Source organism: Pleurodeles waltl, chromosome 6 (assembly GCF_031143425.1).
Source record: "Pleurodeles waltl isolate 20211129_DDA chromosome 6, aPleWal1.hap1.20221129, whole genome shotgun sequence".
Lineage (NCBI taxonomy): Eukaryota > Metazoa > Chordata > Amphibia > Caudata > Salamandridae > Pleurodeles > Pleurodeles waltl.
This window is the reverse complement of record NC_090445.1, coordinates 1,199,065,713-1,199,091,122: the sequence shown is the minus strand read 5'-3', so window position 1 is coordinate 1,199,091,122 and position 25,410 is coordinate 1,199,065,713. Positions and strand designations below refer to the sequence as shown.

The 25,410-nt window shown below is 42.9% G+C and overlaps 1 protein-coding gene across 2 annotated transcripts in view; it reads right to left on the bottom strand.

Moving 5' to 3' along the window:
- Positions 1-25,410, bottom strand: part of LOC138300747 (uncharacterized) — a 903,291-nt gene that overhangs the window by 835,797 nt on the left and 42,084 nt on the right. Inside the window, exon 1 of one of the 2 annotated variants that reach the window (XM_069240497.1) lies at positions 21,684-21,798. The exons of the other annotated variant lie outside the window; for it this stretch is intronic. Coding sequence (XP_069096598.1) covers positions 21,684-21,747 — 64 coding nt within the window. The 5' untranslated portion in view covers positions 21,748-21,798. Of the gene's footprint in view, positions 1-21,683; positions 21,799-25,410 lie in introns of those variants that run through there. 2 annotated transcript variants of the gene reach the window in all.

Here is a 25,410-nt window from a genome sequence, read left to right as displayed (position 1 = left end):
CCCCTCTTAATGGTCTCACTAGTAAAAAGATGCCTAAAAAGATATTGTGGACAGCTAGCTGTCAGAAAGCTTTTGAGGAGCTCAAACAGGCCATGTGCACTGCACCTGTCCTAAAAAGCCCATGTTACTCCAAGAAATTCATTGTTCAAACTGATGCATCTAAATTAGGGGTAGGGGCAGTCTTATCACAACTGAATTCTGAGGGCCAGGATCAACCAGTTGCTTTTATCATTAGAAGGTTGACCACTAGAGAAAAGCGTTGGTCTGCCATAGAGAGGGAGGCCTTTGCTGTGGTCTGGGCACTGAAGAAGTTGAGGCCATACCTGTTTGGCACTCACTTCATTGTTCAGACAGACCACAAACCTCTACTTTGGCTAAAACAAATGAAAGGTGAAAATCCTAATTTGTTGAGGTGGTCCATATCTCTACAGGGAATGGACTATACAGTGGAACATAGACCTGGGAGTACCCACTCCAATGCAGATGGACTCTCCAGATATTTCCACTTAGACAATGAAAGCTCATCAGGTCATGGCTAGTCTTATTGTCCTTCGTTTGGGGGGGGGGGTGTTGTGTAGGAAAGTACCATCTTGCCTGGCATGTTACCCCCATATTTCACTGTATATATGTTGTTTTAGAGTAGAATAGGGTATAGTGAAGTGTTGTAGAGTGGAGTAGAGTAGAGTGGCCTAGAGTGGAACGACGTGGAGTGGCGTACAGTGGAATAGCATATAGTTGAGTGGTATACAGTGGAGTGGCATACAGTAGAGTGCAATCGAGTGGAACAGATTAAAGTGGAGCGGCATACAGTGGAATCGGGTATAGTGGAATAGTGTAGAGTGGGGTGGCATAGAGTGTACTGTCTTAGAGTGGAGTTGCAAAGACAGGAGTGACGTAGAGTTTCATGTGTAGGAAAGTACCATCTTGCCTAGCATGTTACCCCCATATTTCACTGTATATATGTTGTTTTAGTCTATGTGTCACTGGGACCCTGCCAGGCAGGGCCCCAGTGCTCATAAGTATGTGCCCTGTATGTGTTCCCTGTGTGATGCCTAACTGTCTCACTGAGGCTCTGCTAACCAGAACCTCAGTGGTTATGCTCTCTCTGCTTTCCAAATTTGTCACTAACAGGCTAGTGACTAAATTTACCAATTCACATTGGCATACTGGTATACCCATATAATTCCCTAGTATATGGTACTGAGGTACCCACGGTATCGGGGTTCCAGGAAATCCCTATGGGCTGCAGCATTTCTTTTGCCACCCATAGGGAGCTCTGACAATTCTTACACAGGCCTGCCAGTGCAGCCAGAGTGAAATAACGTCCACGTTATTTCGCAGCCATTTACCACTGCACTTAAGTAACTTATAAGTCACCTATATGTCTAACCTTCACCTGGTGAAGGTTGGGTGCAAAGTTACTAAGTGTGAGGGCACCCTGGCACTAGCCAAGGTGCCCCCACATCATTCAGGGCAAATTCCCCGGACTTTGTGAGTGCGGGGACACCATTACACGTGTGCAATGTACATAGGTCACTACCTATGTGCAGCGTCACAATGGTAACTCCGAACATGGCCATGTAACATGTCTAAGATCATGGAATTGTCACTTCAATGCCATTCTGGCATTGGGGGGACAATTCCATGATCCCCTGGGTCTCTAGCACAGAACCCGGGTACTGCCAAACTGCCTTTCCGGAGTCTCCACTGCATCTGCTGCTGCTGCCAACCCCTCAGACAGGTTTCTGCCCTCCTGGGGTCCAGGCAGCCCTGGCCCAGGAAGGCAGAACAAAGGATTTCCTCTGAGAGAGGGTGTAACACCCTCTCCCTTTGGAATTCTGTGTGAAGACTGGGGAGGAGTAGCCTCCCCCAGCCTCTGGAAATGCTTTGATGGGCACAGATGGTGCCCATCTCTGCATAAGCCAGTCTACACCGGTTTAGGGATCCCCCAGCCCTGCTCTGGCACGAAACTGGACAAAGGAAAGGGGAGTGACCACTCCCCTGACCTGCACCTCCCAGGGGAGGTGCCCAGAGCTCCTCCAGTGTGTCCCAGACCTCTGCCATCTTGGAAACAGAGGTGTCTGTGGCACACTGGACTGCTCTGAGTGGTCAGTGCCAGCAGGTGACGTCAGAGGCTCCTTCTGATAGGCTCTTACCTCTCTTTGTAGCCAATCCTCCTTCCTAGGTAGCCAAACCTCCTTTTCTGGCTATTTAAGGTCTCTGCTTTGGGGCATTTTTTAGATAACGAATGCAAGAGCTCATCAGAGTTCCTCTGCATCTCCCTTGTCACCTTCTGCCAAAGGATCGACCGCTGACTGCTCAGGACGCCTGCAAAACCGCAACAAAGTAGCAAGACAACTACTAACAACCTTGTATCGCTTCATCCTGCCAGCTTTCTTGACTGTTTCCAGGTGGTGCATGCTCTGGGGGTAGCCTGCATCCTCTCTGCACCAGGAGCTCTGAAGAAATCTCCTGTGGGTCGACGGAATCTTCCCCCTGCAACCGCAGGCAACAAAAGACTGCATCACCAGTCCTCTGGGTCCCCTCTCAGCACGACGAACGTGGTCCCTGGAACTCAGCAACTCTGTCCAAGTAACTCCCACAGTCCAGTGACTCTCCAGTCCAAGTTTGGTGGAGGTAAGTCCTTGCCTCCCCACGCTAGACTGCATTGATGGGTACCGCATGATTTGCAGCTGCTCCGGCTCCTGTGCACTCTTCCAGGATTTCCTTCGTGCACAGCCAAGCCTGGGTCCCCAACACTCTAACCTGCAGTGCAAAACCTTCTGAGTTGTCCTCCGGCATGGTGGGACTCCCTTTTGTGACTTCGGGTGGACTCCGGTTCACTCTTCTTCTAGTGCCTGTTCAGGTACTTCTGCGGGTGCTGCCTGCTTTTGTGAGGGCTCCCTGACTTGCTGGGCGCCCCCTCTGTCTCCTCATCCAAGTGGCAACATCCTGGTCCCTCCTGGGCCACAGCAGCATCCAAAAACCTTAACCGTGACCCTTGCAGCTAGCAAGGCTTGTTTGCGGTTTTTCTGCGTGGGAACACCTCTGCAAGCTTTATCGCGATGTGGGACATCCATCCTCCAGAGGAGAAGTCCCTAGCTCTCTTCTTTCTTGCAGAACTCTAAGCTTCTTCCATCAGGTGGCAGCTTCCTTGCACCCATAGCTGGCATTTCCTGGGCTCCTGCCCACTCTCGACACTGTTGCGACTATTGGACTTGGTCCCCTTGCCTTACAGGTACTCAGGTCCATAAATCCACTGTTGTTGTATTGCTGGTGTTTGTTCTTCCTGCAGAATCCCCCTATCACGACTTCTGTGCTCTCTGGGGGTAGTAGGTGCACTTTACAGCTACCTTTCAGGGTCTTGTGGTGGGCTATTTTTCTAACCCTCACTGTTTTCTTACAGTCCCAGCGACCCTCTACAAGCTCACATAGGTTTGGGGTCCATTCATGGTTCGCATTCCAGTTTTGGAGTATATGGTTTGTGTTGCCCCTATACCTATGTGCTGCTATTGCAATCTACTGTAACTTTACATTGCTTGCATTACTTTTCTTGCTATTACCTGCGTAATTTTGGTTTATGTAAATATATCTTGTGTATATATCTAATCCTCATACTGAGGGTACTCACTGAGATACTTTTGGCATATTGTCATAAAAATAAAGTACCTTTATTTTTAGTACTTCTGTGTATGGTGTTTTCTTATGATATTGTGCATATGACACCACTGGTTTAGTAGGAGCTTTACATGTCTCCTAGTTCAGCCTAAGCTGCTTTGCCATAGCTACCTTCTATCAGCCTAAGCTGCTAGAAACACCTCTTCTACACTAATAAGGGATACCTGGACCTGGCACAAGGTGTAAGTACCTCTGGTACCCACTACAAGCCAGGCCAGCCTCCTACAGCATGGCCTACATGGGAATAGCATACATTGAAGTGGCATACAGCGGAGGGGGCAGAGTGGAGTGGTGTAGAGAGAAGAGGAGAGGTGTAGAATGGAGTGAGGTACAGTGTAGTGGCAAACAGTGAAATAGCGCAGAGTGGAGTGGCATAGAGTGGAGTAGTGTACGCTGGAGTGTGGTAGAGCAGAACTGGAGTAATAGACAGTGGAACAGAGTACAGTGGAGTGGGGTAGAGTGTAGTGGCGTAGAGTCAAATAGTGTAAAGTTGAGTGCTGTAGAGTGTAGTTGCCTACAGTGGATGTGAGTGGAATATACGTTGGAGTGGCGCAGAGTGGAATAGGATACACTGAATTGTTGTACAGTGGAGTGCCATAGAGTGGAGTGGCGTACAGTGGAATAGCATACAGTGGAAGAACATAGAGTGGAGTTGGGTAAAGTAAATAACATACACTGGAGTGAGGTAGAACGCAGTGGGCATAAATGGAATAGCACAGAATAGAGTGGTATAGACTCAAGCGGTGTACAGTGGAGTAGCATACAGTGGAGTGGCATACAGTGGATTGACAGTGTGGAGTTACATAAAATGGAATGGCAAGTACCACCTCTGCAGTTAAGAAACACATTTTGGAACATATGCATACAATAACAAACAAGGGTATGTCCTACATAACTGCACAACATTTCAATAAATACCATAATGGGGTTTGGAGGACATAATGTTTTTGGTACTGATTGCATTTTTAGGAACTCTAGAGGAGGTGACAGTTTTTTTTAGATATATTTAAATAACATTTATAGAATGATAATTTTAATTGCTTTTAATGGAATGGGTCGGTCTCCCCTTTTTTTCACAGTTTTTTTCATTGTTTTGTGACAGTCTATGGTTAGACAAGAAAATTATCATTATTCTTCTTATGATATTTTATCTTCTTATGAAACTGTATATCAAGAAACAATTAAATTTCAAGCAGAGATAATGCAGAAGATTGTACAGAGCAATATGGAATATTAAAGGAATTGGGTAAAACATAACCATTCAACCAAATGGGCTTCTATAGCTGATATATTTTCTGATTGAATTGAAATATGGATATTTATGACTGTTATTTTATATAGAAATATACTTTACTTTTTGTTGAAGGATGAATTGAATTTCCTTTCGATGATTGTCAGCATATTAGTTTTGATTTAATATTGCAAATCATTAGTATCATACTACTACAGTTGTGATTATATTAAAGGCATTATGGATAGACTTTTTTTTCACTGATGAAGTTACATAGAAATGAGTCTTTCTTTACTGTTAATCCTTTGGCATGACTGACTTGCTAGTCTCCGTGTTGATGATGATAAGAACTGAGGTATAATGTTGTCTTCAATCAATCACTTAAGTGTTAATTCGGATTGTAACACAATTCATTTGATTTGTAATACAATCAAACCGTTTATTATTGTTGAAATATGAAATAATGGGACATTATCTAGGAATTATTGTAAACCCATCTCTGTCATTTTGTGCATTGGGTTGGTTTTCCTATATTTTAGTTTGTTGTTTGCTTTGAAGACATGTATGGGAAGTCACAATATTAGCAAATTCATGTGCTCAGTGAGTTGAAACACCTAGGGGCATATTTACAAGCCCCTTGTGCCTCCTTGCACCACACGAGCGTCACATTTTTTACACTAATGTGGAGTTAAGGACACAATTTCCCCATGCCATATTTACAAAGTGGTGCAATGCAAACATAGCACCTCTTTGTAACCTCTTACACCACATTATGCCTGCATCAGGTATAATGTATACAACGGGCGTTCCAGCACAGGGAGGCCTGAAAAAAATGCCACAGTGAAATTTACAACATTTCATTGCGCCATGTTTGCGGTCATTTTTAACGCCTGCTCGTCTGCTCGCCTGCTCAGATAATGCATTAAAATGACGCATCAGTTATATCTAATGGCACTCCCTGTGCTTTGCTGCACTAGTGACAAACTCTTTGACACTAGTGCAGCAAAGCGCCACAATAGCGTAAAAAATATTGACACTATTGTGCTAATGACTGCCATGGTGTGGCGTATTGTAAATACAGCGCAACCATGTTGTCGCTAGTTGCCGATAGGGGGGGCACAAGAAAAGTGGCGCATCATCTATGATGCACCACTTTCTTGTAAATATGCCCTATAGTTGCTCCTTCTTCCTTCAGCAAATTGCAGTGAAAACACACTCTTAATGTGGCATGCACTTTTTTGATGAAAGAAAGGCGATGGTTGGATGTATATTACTCGCACCCTGAGGTAACTATAACTCGTGCCTTCGCCAAGCACAATTTGCTTCACAAAAATGTTATAGCAAATATTACAGTGATATTATCAATGATGCCATACAATTTGTTATGAATTATGTCACATGGGGGTAATTAGCTGGGCATGCAAGAGCGTGAGTTATAGGTACCTTAGGGTGCGAGTTATAGTTACTTGAAATAACACTGACTGCACCGGCTGAATTTCTATGGTTTTGTTTGTGTAAATGAAAAACCTGCCTATAACGTCCCCGTAACGTTTGTTTTTTCAGTGAATTTCTAAGGTTTTTTTTTAATTCTATTTCCTAACTATAACATCTCAAGGTTTTTTAACATTAAGTAATTTTAAATGACCTTATGTTAATTCAACCCTCTCCGCATATGGCCTTTGGTTGTGCATGGCGGGGGTTGGCCATAGGGCCTGGATGTGTCCGGGATCTGCAGCCAACACCCCCATAGGCATCAAACTCCTTGCCACGCATGCCCTTAAGCCATGCATGGTGGAGGTTAGCTGGAGGGCCTTCAGCCAAAAGGACAGTGCTTCTAGGTCATTTTGCATACTTGTAGTAGTTAAAAAGGAGACCGACGTGCTCTGTTCCCAACAGGAGATGACAAGAAAAAACCCACTTGTCACAGTCACTACAGAACATATTGCGCTCTAAAAGAGCAACAATGCATTCACCTCCATCAAGGATTTCAGATATTTTTTCAATGTGGAACTGCACACAAAACACACTTGCTTTGTTTGGCCAAGGGCAAGAAGTTAGGATGACTTGCACTTTACGGATGCGGAGCTTCAACTGGGGCACCTGCTTTGTTTATATTTGTAAGTGCTTCACACCGAGGTTTAATTTCTGTGAAATGAACATCTGTGCCTAGAATGCATCCTGACAAGTTTATCCAAAAAGAGACATAGTTTTGAGCAAAATGTCTACCCAACTTAAGTACTGTCTACTGGCTAATTAGTAAGTGGGACCTCATTGGTTAAATGTATAGTGTGTCTCCTACACTACAGCTGTGTCTCCAGTGACCTTGTGTGTCTGTAATTTTGGCAACAAGATTATTCTTTGAGCATCTTCATACAAAAATCTGCAAAAACATGAATCCTCATGTAGAGAAGACAATATGACTATGAAGAGTTGAATCTCCAACAAGCAAGGGTACTTCCTCTTAATTATATGTTTAAGTGCTTCTTTGTTTGGTGGAGATGTGTTCATTCCTCTGCATTAAGGATGCATGTCTGAAAGCGATGGGAAACGTGCTGATAGGACCTTTTGTAAGTTGTCCATCATCCTGGAAAAAGGCAGGAAGAAGTTGCATACCACTAAAGTATAGGTGGCGGACGGGGCTTCTGGGTCATTTTCCATACACGTAATGGTTAAAAGGGACATCAAAGAGCTCTGTTCTTTACAGTTTGCTTTCACTTGGAGGGAGCTGTTAAAGCTCCTGCCAAATGAAAGCAAACTGCTATTTCCTGAGGGTGGGCACCTCGGGAGATAGGGAGCCGGTCCTGGGGGTGGCGGTCCCCATCGGCGTTGATGGCTGCTCAAGGAAAGTCGTGTGCCCCTCTCCTCATTGTGCAGAGGGCCAGTCCTAGGGAGGTGGTGGTCCCTGGTGCAAAAATGGCAAGGGGTGGTGCCCCTCCCCTATTTCAATTCAATACTTATGTGCACTGGGGAGGTGGCGGTCCTTGGCACAATGTTAGACTCTGGAAGGTGGTCTGTGACCCCCCCATTCTTTTTTAGATTGCAACCCTCGGTGAGGTGGTGGTCCCTGGGTCCTTTAAAGGCCTATGGAGGAGGGCTGTTAAGCCCCCTCCTGATTTTTTGATATATAAACCATGCGCAAGGGGTGATACCCAGAGCTCAAACTGCCCTTGGGGAGGAGGGTTGCATGCATGCCCCTCCCCCATTTTGATATTATTATATGTCCCTAGGGCCTGGCTTACCCGTCGACTTTAAAAAACACACAAGCATAGAAGAAACCGCTTGTTTTTGTTGACATTTTCATTTTGTGAATCCTGTTCAAATTGTGCCACGAAAATTACCAAAAATATTCTTTTGGGCCCAGGTGAGTTCCCTGGGGGGACCGCTGCATCAGGCCTAGTGGGTCATAGTACCTCTAACCTTCCCCTTTTTCTTTATTTTATCACTTTTGTTTGGCACTCAGCCAGAGTCTGAGTCCCATAACGGCTGCCAACACTTCCTGGTTGAAGTGTTGGCAGCCAATGAGTTCTCAGCATGAGTTCTCTGGGACCCATGGAGGCTCTGCGACCCTATATATACAATTTAGTTTTTTCTTTAATTACTACTGAACAGATTTACACCACCAACAATAAGTATTTGCAATGCAATGGGCCTCTCATTTGCTCGAGTTATAGCTATTAGCGTTGTAAACTCCTAAACTGACTTTTCTTGCCACATAAATTGAAAATGAAAAAATGAAAAGTTTCCCATAAGCGAGCCGATTCAATGCACCACGGCATGAAGCAGCACCCAAAAGAGAAAAGAAGTTCACTTGCAGTCTAACGTATCGGCAAAAGTGTAATTAGCCATGTAACAGGGGCAATGTCCAAGGCGGTAACTAAACCGTCCCAAGGAGGGACAAACATAAAGCATTTACCAATCAAAATAAAGGATTTTTTTAAGGCAAGCCCATGAACAAGTGGTAGTGATGGGTGTGCGTGGAAATGGTTAAAAGCCCAGTCACACACTAACATGTCGGAAAAGCAGCGCTTATGCACTGCTATGCTCGACCTAAAAAGGACTCTTTTAGGACCAAGAGCTACCTTTCTTCCAGATTTGATGTAATTCTCTTCAGTGGTTCAGACTTTAGTCATATTTAACATCCCTATAGGAAATTGCATTGGGAAAAAGTGTTTTGTGAGCCGCTCTTTTTCTCAATTCCCGCTGGACAAATCACCTTGAAACGTTCAAGACAGCACTTGAACTGAGTGAAATACTGATTTTGAAAATTTTGTGAAAATTCGTCAAACGGCGCCAACATTTTTGCCAAAATAAAAAAAAAAAAAATCCTATGCGAACTAGGTCCTAACTATAACTACCTCCTGGTGATGACGATGGAGTTGGTCATTTGTGGAATTTATGTTTAAGGCAGGATCCAGTTGAATAGTTGAATTAATTGTTTGAAGATATGAAGAGGTGGGCAAAAAAACTTAACTGCGACACCCGAGCCAGAGCTGAGCCAAGGATCTGGCTTGGCTCTAAGAGCTTGTGCACAAGCCAAGCCCTGAAAATGTTTGCCTTCTAGCTCATGCAATAAACGTCATGCAACACTATGATAAAGCTGCAGCATCCATTAGCATTTCACCTTAGTTCATCAGTTTATGTCACACTGTATTGAGGGGTATTTATTGAAAGCAATACTTTTTAAACACGAACTTAGGGAAGTTTTCCTGCTTTCATCACTGTTTAATGCTTTGTGTTTCATTCTTGGAGTAGGACGTTACTTAGTGGTGACAGACAGAAGCCACATGGCGGCTCGGCTTGTTTGCACTCGATGGTACCACAGGGCCTCGAGCTGAGCCAGAACTAAACTCCTGGCTTGAGCTTTCGGTGGCTCGCCCACCTCTGTGCATTTTACCGTATTCCAAAGCTCATCCAAACGATGCTTTCCTGAACTGAACTAGGTTGCACCGCCTGTCTCATAAGCGTGGACACACATGAAACAGAGGTGACTTCTGAAACCTGTGCATTCCTAAAAGCCCTACATACTACAAGCCTACAGGGCATTCGGCTCTTAACTGCACCACACTGAAAAACATGGACAAAGGAAGTTTGAAGATGTTTTGAGTCACTTTCAGAGCTGTATTGTTCTTACACTCACTCCGAAGGTAACAAAATCTCGTTAATTGAGTTCAAGAAGAGGTATTCAGTACTACAGATGCAGAGGTGGAACGACAATGCACACGTTTAAAAAACAAGGGGCCAGATGTAATATTCTTCACGATAGCGATTACCTAATTGTGATTTTTAGCGAATCGCAATTGAGAAATCACTATTGGAATGTATTCGCACGGGCTCGCAAATGGACCTACCTTATTAATATTCATGAGGTAGGTCGCAATTTGCGGGCCATTGCGAATGGCTACAATCACAGGGATGGTGGCCTGCTGGGCTCAGCAGACCACCATGTCTGTGACTGCTTTTCAATAAAGCAGTTTTTTTTCTGTTTTTAAATGCAGCCTGCTTTCCTTAAAGGAAAATGGGATGCATTTAAAAATGAAAAGTTTGCTTTTCATTTTTTAGGAGTAGGCAGTGGTCCGTGGGACCACTGCCTGCTCTTACAAAACGTTTTCGAATGCGTTTACAAAGAGGAAGGAGTCCCTTTGTGAAAGGGTTACCACCATTTTGAAATTGGTGGTAACTGAGATTGTTTTGCGACCGCATTCACGGTCACAAAACAATCATACATATCTCTGCGATTCGATAGTAAGAAGGGACGCCCTTGACAAGCCCCTTCCTAATACCAAATCGGTATGTAGTTGCAAATCCAATTTGTGATTCAGTAACAAGTTACCGATTCGCAAATTGGACTTGTTACATACCAAAATGCATTTTTGTTGGGCCGTTTGCGATCACAAAAATGTTTGATACATCTGGCCCAAGTTTCAATCAAATCACTGAAGAATTTTTTAGATATTCTAGGTGCATATAGTACAATACCCAGTATTAGCGAAGCCGTTATGTTCGGCAGTGGAACCTACTGGATTTGCCGAAAGTTATTTTGGTTAGACAGCTGCCAACGATGCTCAAACTACCTCCCAAACTCTCTTTTAATCCGGTGTTCAAACATTACATGTGCACGCATCCATGCCGACCATCTCTGAATAAATGTGTAATATTGGGAAAAAATCATTAATAATGGACACAGTGAATGCATGAATATTTGTGGGATCCACCTGTGAATGGGTTTATTACAATAATAGCAACCCAATGCTTGGTGTCCACTGATCATTAGTGCACATGTGCACTCGTGGACAGCCAGCTTGAAATAGGTCAAATCTAACTTTAAGGTGGGCACTTGCCAATGGGGGTCTGTGAGGGGGAAAGGAACAACAAAGGACTGGAGCTGGGGAGAAGGGTTAATTAAAAAGACGAGAGGGAGGGGCGTGGAAAACAATGGAAGGGATGTTGGAAGCAACACAGAGAGCGAAGCTAAACTGGGGGAAAGTGAAGAACGAAGCAGCACATAGGGGACAGAGCAAAAAACCACACGCCCTCCAATAACTGAGCCAAAACCCACTCAGTATATGCTGGAAACAAAAGGTCTGGCAAACAGATAGCTAACGCTGTGTGTGGTCAAGACCCTAAACAACGCATGTAGCTCAATTGAAAGCATTCTATAAAGGTTTGTACATTATTATTAAAACTACAATATTGTGGTAAAGGGGCTCTTGCAGAAAAAAACATGTCGAACCATTAGAACACCTTTGACACAATTTTGTAGCATTTTGTGTACTTTTTTGTTTGTTAGGTTTACTCAGTTAAGCTAAAATGTGTGGACATCACTTCTCTCAGAACACTCATCCTTTGCCTTTAAATAAAAGAGATGAGGAAATACTTGCTGATAGTAGGGGCTCAGAGGCAATTAGCACAGAGAAAGCGAAGAAGCCGAGACAGAGAAGTTGCAAAGAAAGGTGATCCAACCACAGTAACTCTGATGGACAGGACAGTCAAATCAATGAACAATGAATGACCTTTCACTGGACAGGATCTTTAAACACAAGTGCTTTAAAGATAAATAAAATGATTTGCACTTTTTTTAGACACGTCAGCCAAAGAAAAGATCATTTAAGTGATAACTCACTGGAAAAATAAATGCGAGCATAATAAAGAACCCCTTTATTGGGCAGGGTTTTAACAGAAATATGCAAGGATCAACACGTCTGTGAAGACGTTCTCTGAAAGCTTTACACCCCATGAAGAAAAAGTGAAATAAATTACCCTTCGCCAGCCAGTCATTTTAAACTTTTGAAAATGTTGCAATCGGGTACTCTAAATGGAGATCACCTTTAACAACCATCACGTTCACAACAAGTGCACCTTGTTTTGTGCCAAATACATTTTACTGAAAAGAAAATGCAACCATAAACTAATACAATGGGGAAAGCATCCTCCGCATGCTGATTCTACATGTGTTGAAATTGATTCTGTAGGTTTGGAAGCATTTTTATCAATTGAAACTCTTATGGTACTTCATGGAGCTCACTGTATCAAACATATACCTACACAGTCTCAACCCCTTAGCTGCTGAGAATCTGCTACCCACCACTGCCCCCTTTGCTGAGCTCATGATTTGATTTTTTGGGGGCATATTGTGGGGCATATTGTGCTTAACCGTTCATAATCTTTTTTTCTGTGAAAGGTATTTAGGCTAAATTTATGTCCCTCATGCATTGTAATTCATTGGAGGTGGAATGATACACTAAAGAGCCAACAGCAAAAGGTGAGAAGATTGTGTTTCTCTGGGTGAAGTAATAACCCATCTTATGTATATTTCAAAGAATTGGTAACAGTATGTATTGCAGACAGCTGCGCTACCAAACAAGATCTAAGAGTTGCAGGGGTCCTCTGAGACCTAGAAGTTGGTTACCATTCCCTTGAGTTATTGAAGGTTAGGGCTTCATGGAGGTCTTTAGTTGGCTCAGGTGCAGGTGAATGTCGACATGTACTATGCATGAGAGCATTATTCCAATGTAATCAAACTCCTACATGGACAGCTGTCCCTTATCCCCTGTGTGCATGGACCATACAGTGGAAACTCAGGTGGTCACCTTTGTGACACCCCAAAACGTACCCTACACCTTGCCGCTACCTGACCTGCCAGCCCTCCTTGTGGAAATTGCGCTTGTTCTTGCCAGCTCATCTACATTGCCTGCCCGCTGTCTTATACGCTGACTCAGTATCAGCGGTCCCAATATAGTATCTGACTGGCTGATGGTTTGACATTGCCTCAATTACTGGTTCGTGCTGCATCAAAATGACGTCTCATAGGAAAGAAGGAAATCTAATGTAAAGACGACAAAGGAGGCTCACAGAAAACAAAACAAAACAACATAATATAATGAAAAACACAAACAATTCTGGAAAGAAAATAAATACAAGAAACTCTTCAAATGTTTTCACAGTTTAGGTCTGGGTATAACATCAATGAAAATAAACGCAGGATATAAAAATAGAGCAGTATGCTCAAAAATATATGATACAGTACGTTTTAGGTCTGGTTTAGAGACACCTCTAGCTATCATACTAGATTGGCTTTCTGTCGGCTCTCTCCATCTAGTGTTCTGTTTAAAACTGTTCTAAGTTACATTTTGCTTACAACCACCACAAAGTACAGAACTCAGACTACGTCAGTCATTGGCTTGCTTCACTTCAAACAATGGCATTTTGTTTTTGAACATGTGCCATTCACTTAATGGAAACCACTTCAGTGATAATTTATTTCAGTGCCAGGGGCTATGGCGAATCTTTACTTTTATTTCTGCTTTAATTTCATGTTTTTTGTTTTTATTTACTTTTATTTATGGGCACTTTTTACCTAATTTTTTTGCGTTTGCAAGTCACATTTACATTGTAGCATTTTTACTACGTATTCATTTTAAATGTTTAATGCCTACTGTGTATATTTAAAAAAATATATCCTGCTGGCCTTGCAACTGCTTGTTTTCTATTCATATAACCGCCTCTTGGGCTTTTTGATGCTCCTGACCTACTTACGGCATTATTAAACCACCGTGAGTTCAACGGCAATGACTACCTCAAGGGGAGCAAGAGCCTAGGAAGAGCATCATTCAATTAGGGTTGCATCCTTTGCTACAGCAAAATCTGGAGTTTAAGCTCTACCAGATGAAAATGATATGATTCTTTGCAACTCCCCCCCTTTTTTTATCAATGTATGTTCTTATTGATACACATGCACTCCTTTACTGATATGTTTGTCTACCACTTGTTCCAATAGTCTTGCGTTTGGTAGCAATGTTTACAGGAATTATCTTAACCATACAAGTGGTGTTTGCATTATTCGTCCAAGGAAAACAAAAGGCTAAATTTGCTGGAAATAAATTACACTCTGTGGCCTTCAGGTGACCACAGTAAAATTGACTCCTGAAGTATCTTTCTAGCTATATCTGACTGTCAAGTGTATGGATTGGTAAAATGGGTTAGGAGGTTAAGGCCTTGGTGCAGAGATCAGTGTGTATCTTTGATGTTTGGCATAATACTGGTGTAAATCCTTTAAGTTGTAAAACACTTGCTAAGCAAGATCTGTGTTTTTATCTGCTGGTTGAGTAATCTTAAAATATCTTAGAGAGTTAATGTGCATGCTGTAAAATATTTCTTATATTCTGCAAATCACATGCTCGAATCATAATAAATTAGAACAGTGGGTTTCAGCACTTTTAAAGAGATCCTTGAGCTTCCTGCGGGATCCTTTGGCGGATTATATACATGCTGCAAAGGTCTACTTATAATCAGAAAGGCATAATTTTGAATCCTTGCAGAGGTGACCACACGGTTCATTGTTCTGAGGGTGATAAAATGAGTACCATTGAGCTATGTAGTAATTCACACCTAATATTAGGTACCACATTAATTAAATTCTATTTTAATAATAACTTGTGCCACTTCATATGAACAAATGTGGTTTGCAAGCACTACAAATAACTTGTGACGATATTGAATGACAGCTACACAATTTAATAACCTGAAATCAATTGTAATCTAAGTTGGCCTTGCCATGCCTTCATATCATGAAGTGTTCCGCTCAATGAGCTATTCCGGTAGTTATATTGTGTAACATAAACGGTCATTACTGATAACATAACTTGTGGCCAGAGTCCCAAGGCCTCCTGAGTTTGGAGCAAGGGTCAACAAAATCTTTTTTTCTCTTTACAGTAACAAGATGCTGTGGACAGTTGTATCACTTCTGCAGTTTTAACATCTGCCTAAGGAATGTGCAAAAAAGGATTTAATGTGCTGTCCAGCACTGATAGTGGCCTTTCAACGCAATTGTCATAATGGTAGCAACGAAGTTAATTACATCAGACGCTCTAAGATTGCTCTTCATAGCAACTTTCTTTGTTTGTGGAGCTTACCTGCTGGAGTGCTACAGAAACCCCCAAACATGCCTGGCACACAGAGGTCCCTCTTGGGGAACTTCCTGAGAAGGGCACTCTCAGTGGCATGGGCAATTAATTTACCTTACGCTTTTAGCACTGACTTAAATACAGAGCTCAGTCCCTCACAAGGCTTCTTAAAACATTGAGTGTTTTCTGGTCCATAGACCCTCAATTCCGCTTCACTGTCGGAAAATGAGCAGGCAAATTTCCCATGTTGCGCACCTCAAGTCCTCACACACCTCTTGCTGAAAGGGGTGAATATTGCTAAATCTGTGATAACCTATTCACTCATCCTCCGAGGCACAACTTCACCGAGTTTCTTTTTACTAAAGCACTTGATTTCGATCTTCTTCTGCCTAGTTAGTAATCTACAGAGGAGGATGAATACATGGGTGAGTGAGCACTAGCCACCTCTTATGCAATGCGCCTGAAAATAGTTCAACCACAACGAAGTGAGATCACGACAAGTTTCAGACAGACAGCAAGGAGACCTCAAATCCCGAAGTCAGTTTCAAAATGAGCATGCATAATAGGGGGTGACGTGTGATATGGGGTTTAAATCTAGAGCCATCACGCTGGATGCAGCTGGACGTGAAGGCCCAGTGGACTCATGCATTCACTGCAGAGGTCTACCTCATGGGCAGTGGCGCAGGCTCAAATACTGGTGGCACTCAGTCCTTTTGTATTACTGAGTGGGGTAGCAATAAACCTCTATTATTTAGTGCAAGCACCGAAGTTGCTAAGGAGCAGTGCTCCAATGAAAAGTAAAAGGCTCCGGAAAAAACATATTTTGAAAGCCTCTGAAATGTCTATAATCCAGTGGCGGCTGGTGGATTTTAAATGTGGAAGGTGAAAACTGTGAGACATCCCAAACTGAACAAGCATTTTCAATGCAGCGGGTCTCGCATTTGTTCGAGTTAGAGCTATTAGCGTTGTAAAGCAAAAAAAAACACAGCGCGATCGCGCTATGTAAAATGCAGCGCGATCGCGCTGCGTGGAAAATAAACAGATGAATTAGTCCAGACTCCAGGCTGAAAACATCGAGCCTGGTATGTTTTTGGTACTTTACTGGTGCTGTGTAGGTGGGCTAAACACCGGAAAAGGCATGTTGTATGCATGCCTTTCACAAATGAAAGCAAGCGGATTTTAAAAGGCAATCCCACAAACCAATGTAAGTGACTGAAGTGGCATGGGTGTGGTTGAAAGCCCAAAGAGAGATTACAGAATGTCGGATCGCTTTGTGCTCGCCCATAAAAAGTGGGGGAGAGGGTGGAATATTTTAGAAAAAAAATAATTCAAATGGTGGAATTTACAGCATTCGGTCAGTCATGGAAAATGTAGTACTTCAGCGTACTTTACCATAATGCATAGAGCACAGAGTGCAATACTTTCACCTAGACATAATCACACACAGATACAAGTATGCACTGCCTTAACAACAATTAGGATCTAAGTCAAAAACCTTTATTTGTGCACAATACTTTCTGCTAGCAGTTGCTTTTTGCAATTCTATTGCCTGCTTCATCATTTTGCCTACTCAAAAGAGACCATGGCCAGAAGCAGACAAGCAAGCTTCTCTCTAAGCACAAACCCAGTATTAGAGATCCCTCACTGTTGGCAATACTCATACTGAACTCCAGACCTACTTTACCATTCATTCTAATTATTTTCCACTGAGATCCTCAGTGCATGCTAAGAGTGGTAATAGAAGTGCCATGCATCTCCATGCCTGCAGAAGCAGCGTGGGCATTGCTTGCTGCGGTGCCCATTTTCTTTAATTCACAGAGGCGATGAGACCTAGCGGCAGTGGCTGCTAGACATGCACCATGGGAAACCTGTCTCGAATACGGGTCTCAGCTCAGCAGCCATTTTAGTTATAGCTCCATGCACGTAAGCTAAACGCTCTAGGCCGCTGTGCACTTTGACCTAGATATATTTTATTCGGCTTCACGTTGTTATTTTTACAATAACCAGTTTTACGGTCTTGTTTTAATTTAATCTATCTAACTGTTTTTGCTTAGCCCAGCACTGTGTTCTCAAACAAGACATTCTTGACCACTTTGTGCTTCAGACAAGGCTACAGTTTGGTACATTGCCGGTGAACGTGGTAGAAGTTTAGTCTCCGACATTCGTAGAAAATACACATCCTTAAGTAGGGACATTTTCTTAGAACATCAGTTGTGTTATTATAAAAACACTTGTTAGACCCATTACACGTTAAGCCGAGGAACCACGACTGTATGCTGATTGCTGAATGCTTCACTGCAGATGCTAACGCAGACTACAGGCCTTTGCTCTGGTATGAGGGTTGATGTCCTCCCGGGGGAACCTGAAAGGCAGAATTAGATCTTAAAATGCTGTGCTCAGATTATGACTTATATAGGAAATAGTCCATAGACTCTAGTGACAACATGATAGCGTTATTCTTATGCTTCACTCTCCTAGTCACCATTTTAATATTGTCATGTTGTGTCGTCCTGGTTATTACAGCTCACCCTTTGCTATTTAAAATGCAGTTGTTTTATTAAACCAGTCTTTAAAACTCATACTGCTTCTTATTGTCATTTATATATGAGACCGAATTGTGAATGAGAGAACTGGAAGCGACCTGAGTGACCACGACTTCTCTGAGAAGTATGTCATGCGCTCAGCTGCCCAATCATCTCTACCTCTTGGGATAGATGAGCCACTGCTAGTTAGCCTAAGCAAAACCCAGATTTACAGCAACAAGTGTCACCCATAGTGGGTCAGACTCAGTCTCCCACACCGTGGAAGATCTTGCTGCTCAAAATCCAGTAGTCTCATTAGAATAATGAGAGCCTACGTGACACACTGAACTCTGGCAAGGTGTAACATGGTATGTGTCTGTGAACAAGCACTCTTGTACCCTTGGGCAAAGGTCACACCATGTGCAACCGCCATAAAACAAATGTGGATTCTGCCTCTCACCTATGGCTCTAATCTCATTTTATAAATATGAAAAACAAAGCAGTGGCATTTGATTGCAGAAAGAGATACCCATGTAGTGGCTTAATAGCACAATGTGAAACTAGATAATCTGGAATCAATCCTGGCTTCTTTGCTTGACCAAATTATGTGATTCTAGCAAATACTGGATTTCTACTATTTCACCTAGCCTCCTTTATGTTCTTTATCACATATGAGAGCACCTTCTACTATTTTGCAAGGTCAGGATGTGTGCTATAAAAAAAGGGGGTAAACATAATAAACCCAGTAGCATTTCATTGTCAAACTCACTAGCATGAAAACAAAAGCGGAGAAGCACGTGTGGCCTTTCGAATCAATGCATGTATGTGATGGAGCATTAGGGCTGTTTTCCATGAATCGTTAGGTTTTTTTACATGTCAAACGTCAGGTTGTTATAAACAAATCTCACAAACATGCATCATTAATACAGAGTAACAGCAGGATAACCAAACCTCTTGAAGATTTTTAGGTGAATTATCATTCGGCAAACTAAGAGTTCAGTTATAGCAATACACAACATTAGCAATAAAATTTGATGCTGAGAGAAAAATCTTCAGTCTGCTCTCTTATACATCAGTACAAACTAAGGTCATGTACCAAATTATTCTACAAAAAGGAGGGGGGAATCTCAAAAACTCAGGAAGCTATTGCAAGAAGAAAAATATATGCATAGGCATAGAGGGAAGAAATAGGTGTTAGCAATTCAGAAGCTCAGGCAAGAGTCTTCTTTGGAGAAATTAGTGTTAACCTAAGTCACACTTAGAAAAGCATATGGATGAGAAAAGAGTCAGAGATCTGTACCTTTCAAAATCTAAAGGGATAATATCTGAAATCAATCTGTGAGAACTCTAGTTCATACCACACAGATCAGTAAGGTAATACCTATCATCACACTATCAGGAGCTCTAATGTGCTCCCCAGTCTCATGTTGTAAACATCAACACTTACAGATTTTCTCAAACCAGTCCTGAGATCGTTACTGTCCTAGTTCATGTGGACATCGCTTGCAGCAAACTTGAATAAGGGACTGTTGGCTCACATTCGGTTTCCTCATGTTCTTCCATCAAGGCCTTTTATCCAGACTCTCTGTTACCAACGCAATTGTATTCCCAAACTATCTATTTCCCAAACTAACAGTTCATATGAATGCACCAGCAAAGAAAAGACACAATCAGAAATGGAAAACAGTGAAAAGAAATACAGGCCTGGTTATGTCAATTTAAAGTAATATTCGCTAATGCACTTTTAATTCGGGTTAATGGTGTTCATGTCTCACTTCAACTAAAGTAAATGTTGGTTATATGATCTCAATTAAAGCTTCATAGTACAGTAAGAATAAATGCAATATATTTGGATACATGACTAAGTGCAAATTAGAACTGCATATTAGCATTGAACTGTAAAACAATAATAACATTACAACACACGTTATTGTATACATATAGGTTGAAGTTGTGATGTCACGGGGAGCCATAATTACACTGTACCAAATGCATGTATATATGCATACATACATACATCTATGCATACATATAAAAGGCATACTAGGCTTCTAGCAAAACAAGTAAATGGATTGTCTTTATAAACAGGTAATAGATGTAACAGGAATCCTAAGGGTGTCAGTGTGTGTTATCCTGCCCCAGGTATCCCGATTGCCTCAGCATTAAGTCGTATGCCATAGTTTAATGCAGCTTTACACATTGCTGCTAAGTCAATGCAAGGGAGCTGATTTAAAGTCACTAATAATAAAGCGTCCAAGCTTTACACATTTGAGTGGCTTCTCTAACATAGACACTGAAGCGAATCCTTTTCTTCTGCCACGTGGTTATTTATTACAGCAGTTTTTGCTGCTTTTTTTGGCGGGGTAGAAAAATGACCCCATGTGACACACCACATTGTTGAAATGCTATTTTCAAGCTTGACCCACAGCTATGTTACCCATTGTTTAACACAGTGCAAATGAATGAGACAGTGGAAAAAGGCAGATCTATTTAAAGTCTCAAAACAGAACTAGCCAAAGCCAGAAAACACATACAGCAAAAACAAAATATAACACCATTTTTTATAATCACATCTTTAAAGGGAACATGGTGACATTTTAAAGTGGTAGGGTGGCAAGTGAACCCAAGTCTTACAATTCTGGAGAGAAAACAATGATCATAGCAGCAGGGTCAGTAACCCACTGAAATACCTTAACAAAAACAATGAGTTAAACGTAAACATTTCTGAAAGTAATAAGCTATGGATATGTGTACCTGGCAGACTAGAATAAATGTAAGACTTGCTGTTATTGATCAACCATTAAGGGCAGCACAAAAAACGATTCAAACCTTCATAAGTCTGAATTTAAATGTTTTTATATAACATAAAAAGAAATCCTCAGATACCTTACTTCAAAACCTTAGACTTGTGAAAGGGTTGAGTATCATTAAGCAGCACTAACTCTCATTGAACCCCTCACTTTAACTTTTTTTAAAGAGTTTAAAAGCGTTATGGATTATGAACATAAAAATACCTCTAAATTTGAGCAGCATGTTTTGCCATTTCACCTTTCTGAGGTAGTGGTGAAACAAGCTTGGATGGCTTCAATATTAAGTGCGTCCTCCTGGCCACAGTCACACATGCAGCTGTACTTTTTGCAAGTCAGGACTGAGACTTCAAAACTGACTGATACACAGTACATTATTTCAAAGTTTCTGACTCAACCGCTCAACAGTGCAGACTTTATATGAATGTTACCACTCATCTACTTTCGATTAAAAAATATTGCTCCATGAACTTTTATTTGTCATCTGCAGTGCTACTCACCAAGTCCTGCTGTAATGCGCACTCAGCAATGCTCTCACCCTGGCATGCCCAGGACCAGCCCCTTCTCAGATCCTTGAGCCATATGCTATTCAACGGTCCCCATGCCACATGCCATTCAGTGCGGTGGAGTTTCCTTCGTATAGGCCCGGCCAAGCCCAGCCAACCCCAACGTTGCTCTTTATAATGAATAGTACTAGACTTTCATTAAAAGTATATGAGAGCAATGCTGGGTTTGGCTGGTACGGCGCTGGTCAGAGACCTTTAAATTGTGCATGTCAGATTGGGCTTGCTGCAGGTCTTGTCCAGGCCCACATACACACTTTATTCACATCAGCCCTGCTGCGCAGTAGCCTTGTTCTCTATAGGAATTACAATAGGAGGACCATGCCTCTTCCACTACACAATGATAACTGTGACAGAAGAATTAAAAATTGACAAAATAGACAGAGCATCTATCCAACGTTGTGTGGCAGCTCCTGGGTGAAGGGGCAACCATCAATCAATCAATCAATCAATCAAAAAAAAGTATATAGCGCGCTACTCACCCGTGAGGGTCTCAAGGCGCTTGGTGGGGGGGGGGGTTGGAGGGTCACTTGTTCGAATGCTCATTTGTCCCTATGGATAAGCAGTCCTGGTGCCAAACCACATTCTTCTGTTGGGCCTGTGCTGCAACAAACAAGATGAGAGAGACGCACTCTTAAGAGCAAGGGTTAGAGTCAGCTACATAACCTTTTCAAAGTGAAATGCACCAGTGCAGAAGAGGAAATGAAGAGAGCAACCAGCTGCACTTCCCCTACAGTCGACCCCCTCGTGATGAGTATTGAATTGCTGCCAACCACTACCTCGTTCTTCCTATCGATCTGCCCTGCCTACAGCCACTGAAATGGATGGAGTTCTGTTAATTCCTCGCAGGGCCACTGTGAGAGGGCCCGAAAAGCAACCTTATTGGTGGCATTGTAATTCGGCACATCCTCTACTATGATGTCACAGCTGCAGCCGGTGCTTGCAGGGCAAAGAAGATCTCAACCAGCTCTGGGTGGCAGTGGCACATGCACAGCAGGACATCTGCCAAGTTAACCACAGTTGCCCCATTAAAAATAAAAGACAATCGGTACACTTTAACGGCGAGTATCAAGTATAATTCCTTTGCAGCTTCTCAGTGGTTTTTATTTCCTCTTCTTGTCTGTTCCCTCAGGGTGGTAGGGCAACATAATTTTCGACCACTAACAATAGCCGCCCCTGCCGTAATCCAAGGCCACCACTTCCAAAGTGACATAGGTCTTACTAACATGAGGCTCTGGCCTACCTGCCCTAAGGCTCTGTGCCCTCAGCTTCAATGGCATTGGACTCTGGCCTATGTCGACTGCTAATTGACCTGAAGAGTCACTTTCTAGCAGGCTTCCATAACCAAAGGAGCTATAGAGGACTGTGTTATAGCCCTACCAGGGAAGAAAAGAAAAGATCAAGGGTAATAAAGAGGAATTAGAGAAAATGGGTCAAATGCGAAGAATATAAAGTAGAGAAAGAAACATCAGTAGACTACACTAAGCTCAGAAGGGAAATGGTGAGGCTTGCGGAGCAGGAGGAAAGCAGCCAGGCGCCATTTAGACAACAACTAAGCGCATTTTTTACTACTGTAAAACAGATAAAAAATCTATAAACGGATATGCTGGTTTCTGTACAGAAGCAGGGCAGTGAAGGAGCCGACTGCAGAATGATAATGGAGATGAAGAAGCAGAGACTGTATAAAATCTACAAAAATATTCTACTGGATATAGATGTTCTGTTATTTACTCCTGTGGGGTGTTATTTAGTAAACTTAGTTAGGGCTCACCACTTCTGTCAGGTGATATGTTAGTCACGATGTTCGTGTCATACTAACGCAGCTGCAGATGGTAGATAGTATTTGAGCATGCCCATGGACATGAATCAGAAGGGGTCTTACCACCACTCGAAAGGGAAACTGTAGGACATGATAAGTAAACTGAAGAGAACTAACACTACCCGAGGGCCTGTATGAACGCACTCACTTTATATATATTTTACTATGCTGCTAAGCTACTGCAAATTAATTAAAGGATTAAATCACTTCCCCTTTGGTTTTTCAAACTCCTTTAGTGCATCTCGCAGCACTCGTGCAGTGTTTTTCGGTTGAACCTGAATAATAAACTTCAAACCCAGCTAGTGATTCCATATCCTACCAAAACTCTTACATTGTAAGTGCATCATTACTTTGAGCTATACATTAACCATATCATGTATTTACTGTGTTAACGGTTTTGCAAAGCGCTGTGCTTTGGATTTTTCCCCACTTTATGCCTAGAATGCACTGAAACAAGATTTCTTGTATCATCAATAATGGAAAATGGTGGGTGTCGCTTTGGCGTTTTTTTGTGGAAATCTCAAGCCCTACTGGAAACAAGAGTAAACGGCCAGCCCATTTCTGTTCACCTACATCGGACATCACCATAATTAGTTGTGGTGATGGCAATGAAATTCTCACCAGAGGATTCATCTCTTCCCCAGCAATGTGTAGCAAGGACACAATGGGCTGGACGGTAAGAAAGAAAATCAGGCCCATGATCCCTCGGTTTGGAGTAAAAACACCACTAGTTGAGATGAAGTGTGTATATAAATATAAAAAGAACATGAAACGTAAAACAAAAAAGAAGCTTTTTCCTAATTGTCTTCACAGGGAGGGTCGTGGTGAGGTGACACCAATGTTATTGGGAGGCAGTGCCCTGTCCCTCTCCCCTCTCTTGCCTGAATGCTTGTGATCCTATGGTGGAAAAGAGGGGTGGGGTAATCTTAGCTGATTCCCTTACTCCCGCTGTGGCTCCCTCCGCTACCTGGGAGTTCCATATCTGACACCAAGTGCTTCATTTGTTTAGTTGGAGGGCTTGAAAGTGTGACTTCTCAACCTCTGCACGCTATAGAGGGGGTGAAGCGCACAGTGGCCCTTATAGATTGTGTTGGCTTACATAAAGTGGGTAGTACTTCTTCAAGAAAGGGAAACATGGGTAACCAAGTAATTTGCTGTTTGAATACCCAAACTGATGATGAACAAGCTGCTAAAATGGCTTCTGATACTATATCTTGCTTTTTGCTCAATTATGGGGCAACACTTTTTGTTTTGAGGTCTAAAGAGCAGGTGTCTGGTTCTTCCTCTGACAGTGCTGGCCTTAGGATATTTCGGGCCCTGTGCAGATTATACTGTAGGGGACCCCCATGACACAAGTCAAATTGTTTTTCAGTTCTAGTCATTTTATTTTAGTAGGTACAACAGGTAAACTTTAACTATACAAGTGAAACTGTAATAGATTAATTTATAATACTCCTTCTTCCCAAAAAGGGAAGTCTTTGGGAGTTCCACTGAGGAGTCTATAGTACATTACCTCCCGTCCCTCCCTCGCCTTCCTTTCAAACCAATGAGGCCTCCCGCCTCCCCCCTAGACCCTCCCCTCCCCTTTTAAACCCCCCCTCCACCCCTACCCCCTCCTGTTCTTTTGTCTAGCCCACGCTAGACGTTTCCCTTTTCCTTACCTTCACGGCGGGGCCTGGGGGTCATCGTTGGAGGCACTCCTCGGGACGCGGAGCTCCGCGAGGAGTTCTACGGCCGGGCGCGTCCTTTGTGGAGCAGGCAGGGCTGCTCGGAAGGCGCGTATTGGGTGACAGCTGACGGGGTCAGCCGGCTCTCTGTGGCTGGGGCGTCGGGTTACGGATTTATGCGACGTGGAGCCGCGGGGAGATGCCAGAGTGCAATTTTTGGCTCTGTGAGGTAGGACGGGCGTTCTGCCCGCTGTTTTATGGACATTGCTTATGGTTTTGACCTTTTTAGGGATTGGTGGATGGGTGTTGTGGGAGGTCCGGAGCACTATATATTGGGAGTGTTTTTTCTGTGGTTGGCAGTGTGTTTTGGGATGCGATCATGCCTAAGGCTCCGGCTAAGAGACGGAGGATTGTGTCTTCTTCCTCCTCAGAGGAGGAGGGTGCTGCTGGCGTTTCCAATCCTTGGGGCTCACAGTCTCGGGATGGTAGTGCAGCTCCCCTCATGTCCAGGGAGGAGGTGCAGGAGATGATCGAGGTGGCTGTTTCCAAGGCTCTTCAAGCGGGGATGGCGAGGCCTGGTCAATCTAAAATTGCCCATACTTCTGCATCTGCAGGGAATTCCTCCTCAGATAGTGAGGGAGGAGAGGCTCCATCTACGTCCTCTGGGGGTAAATATGTCTCCAGAGAGGCGATGTGGGAGGTGATGGCACATGTTCGGGACAA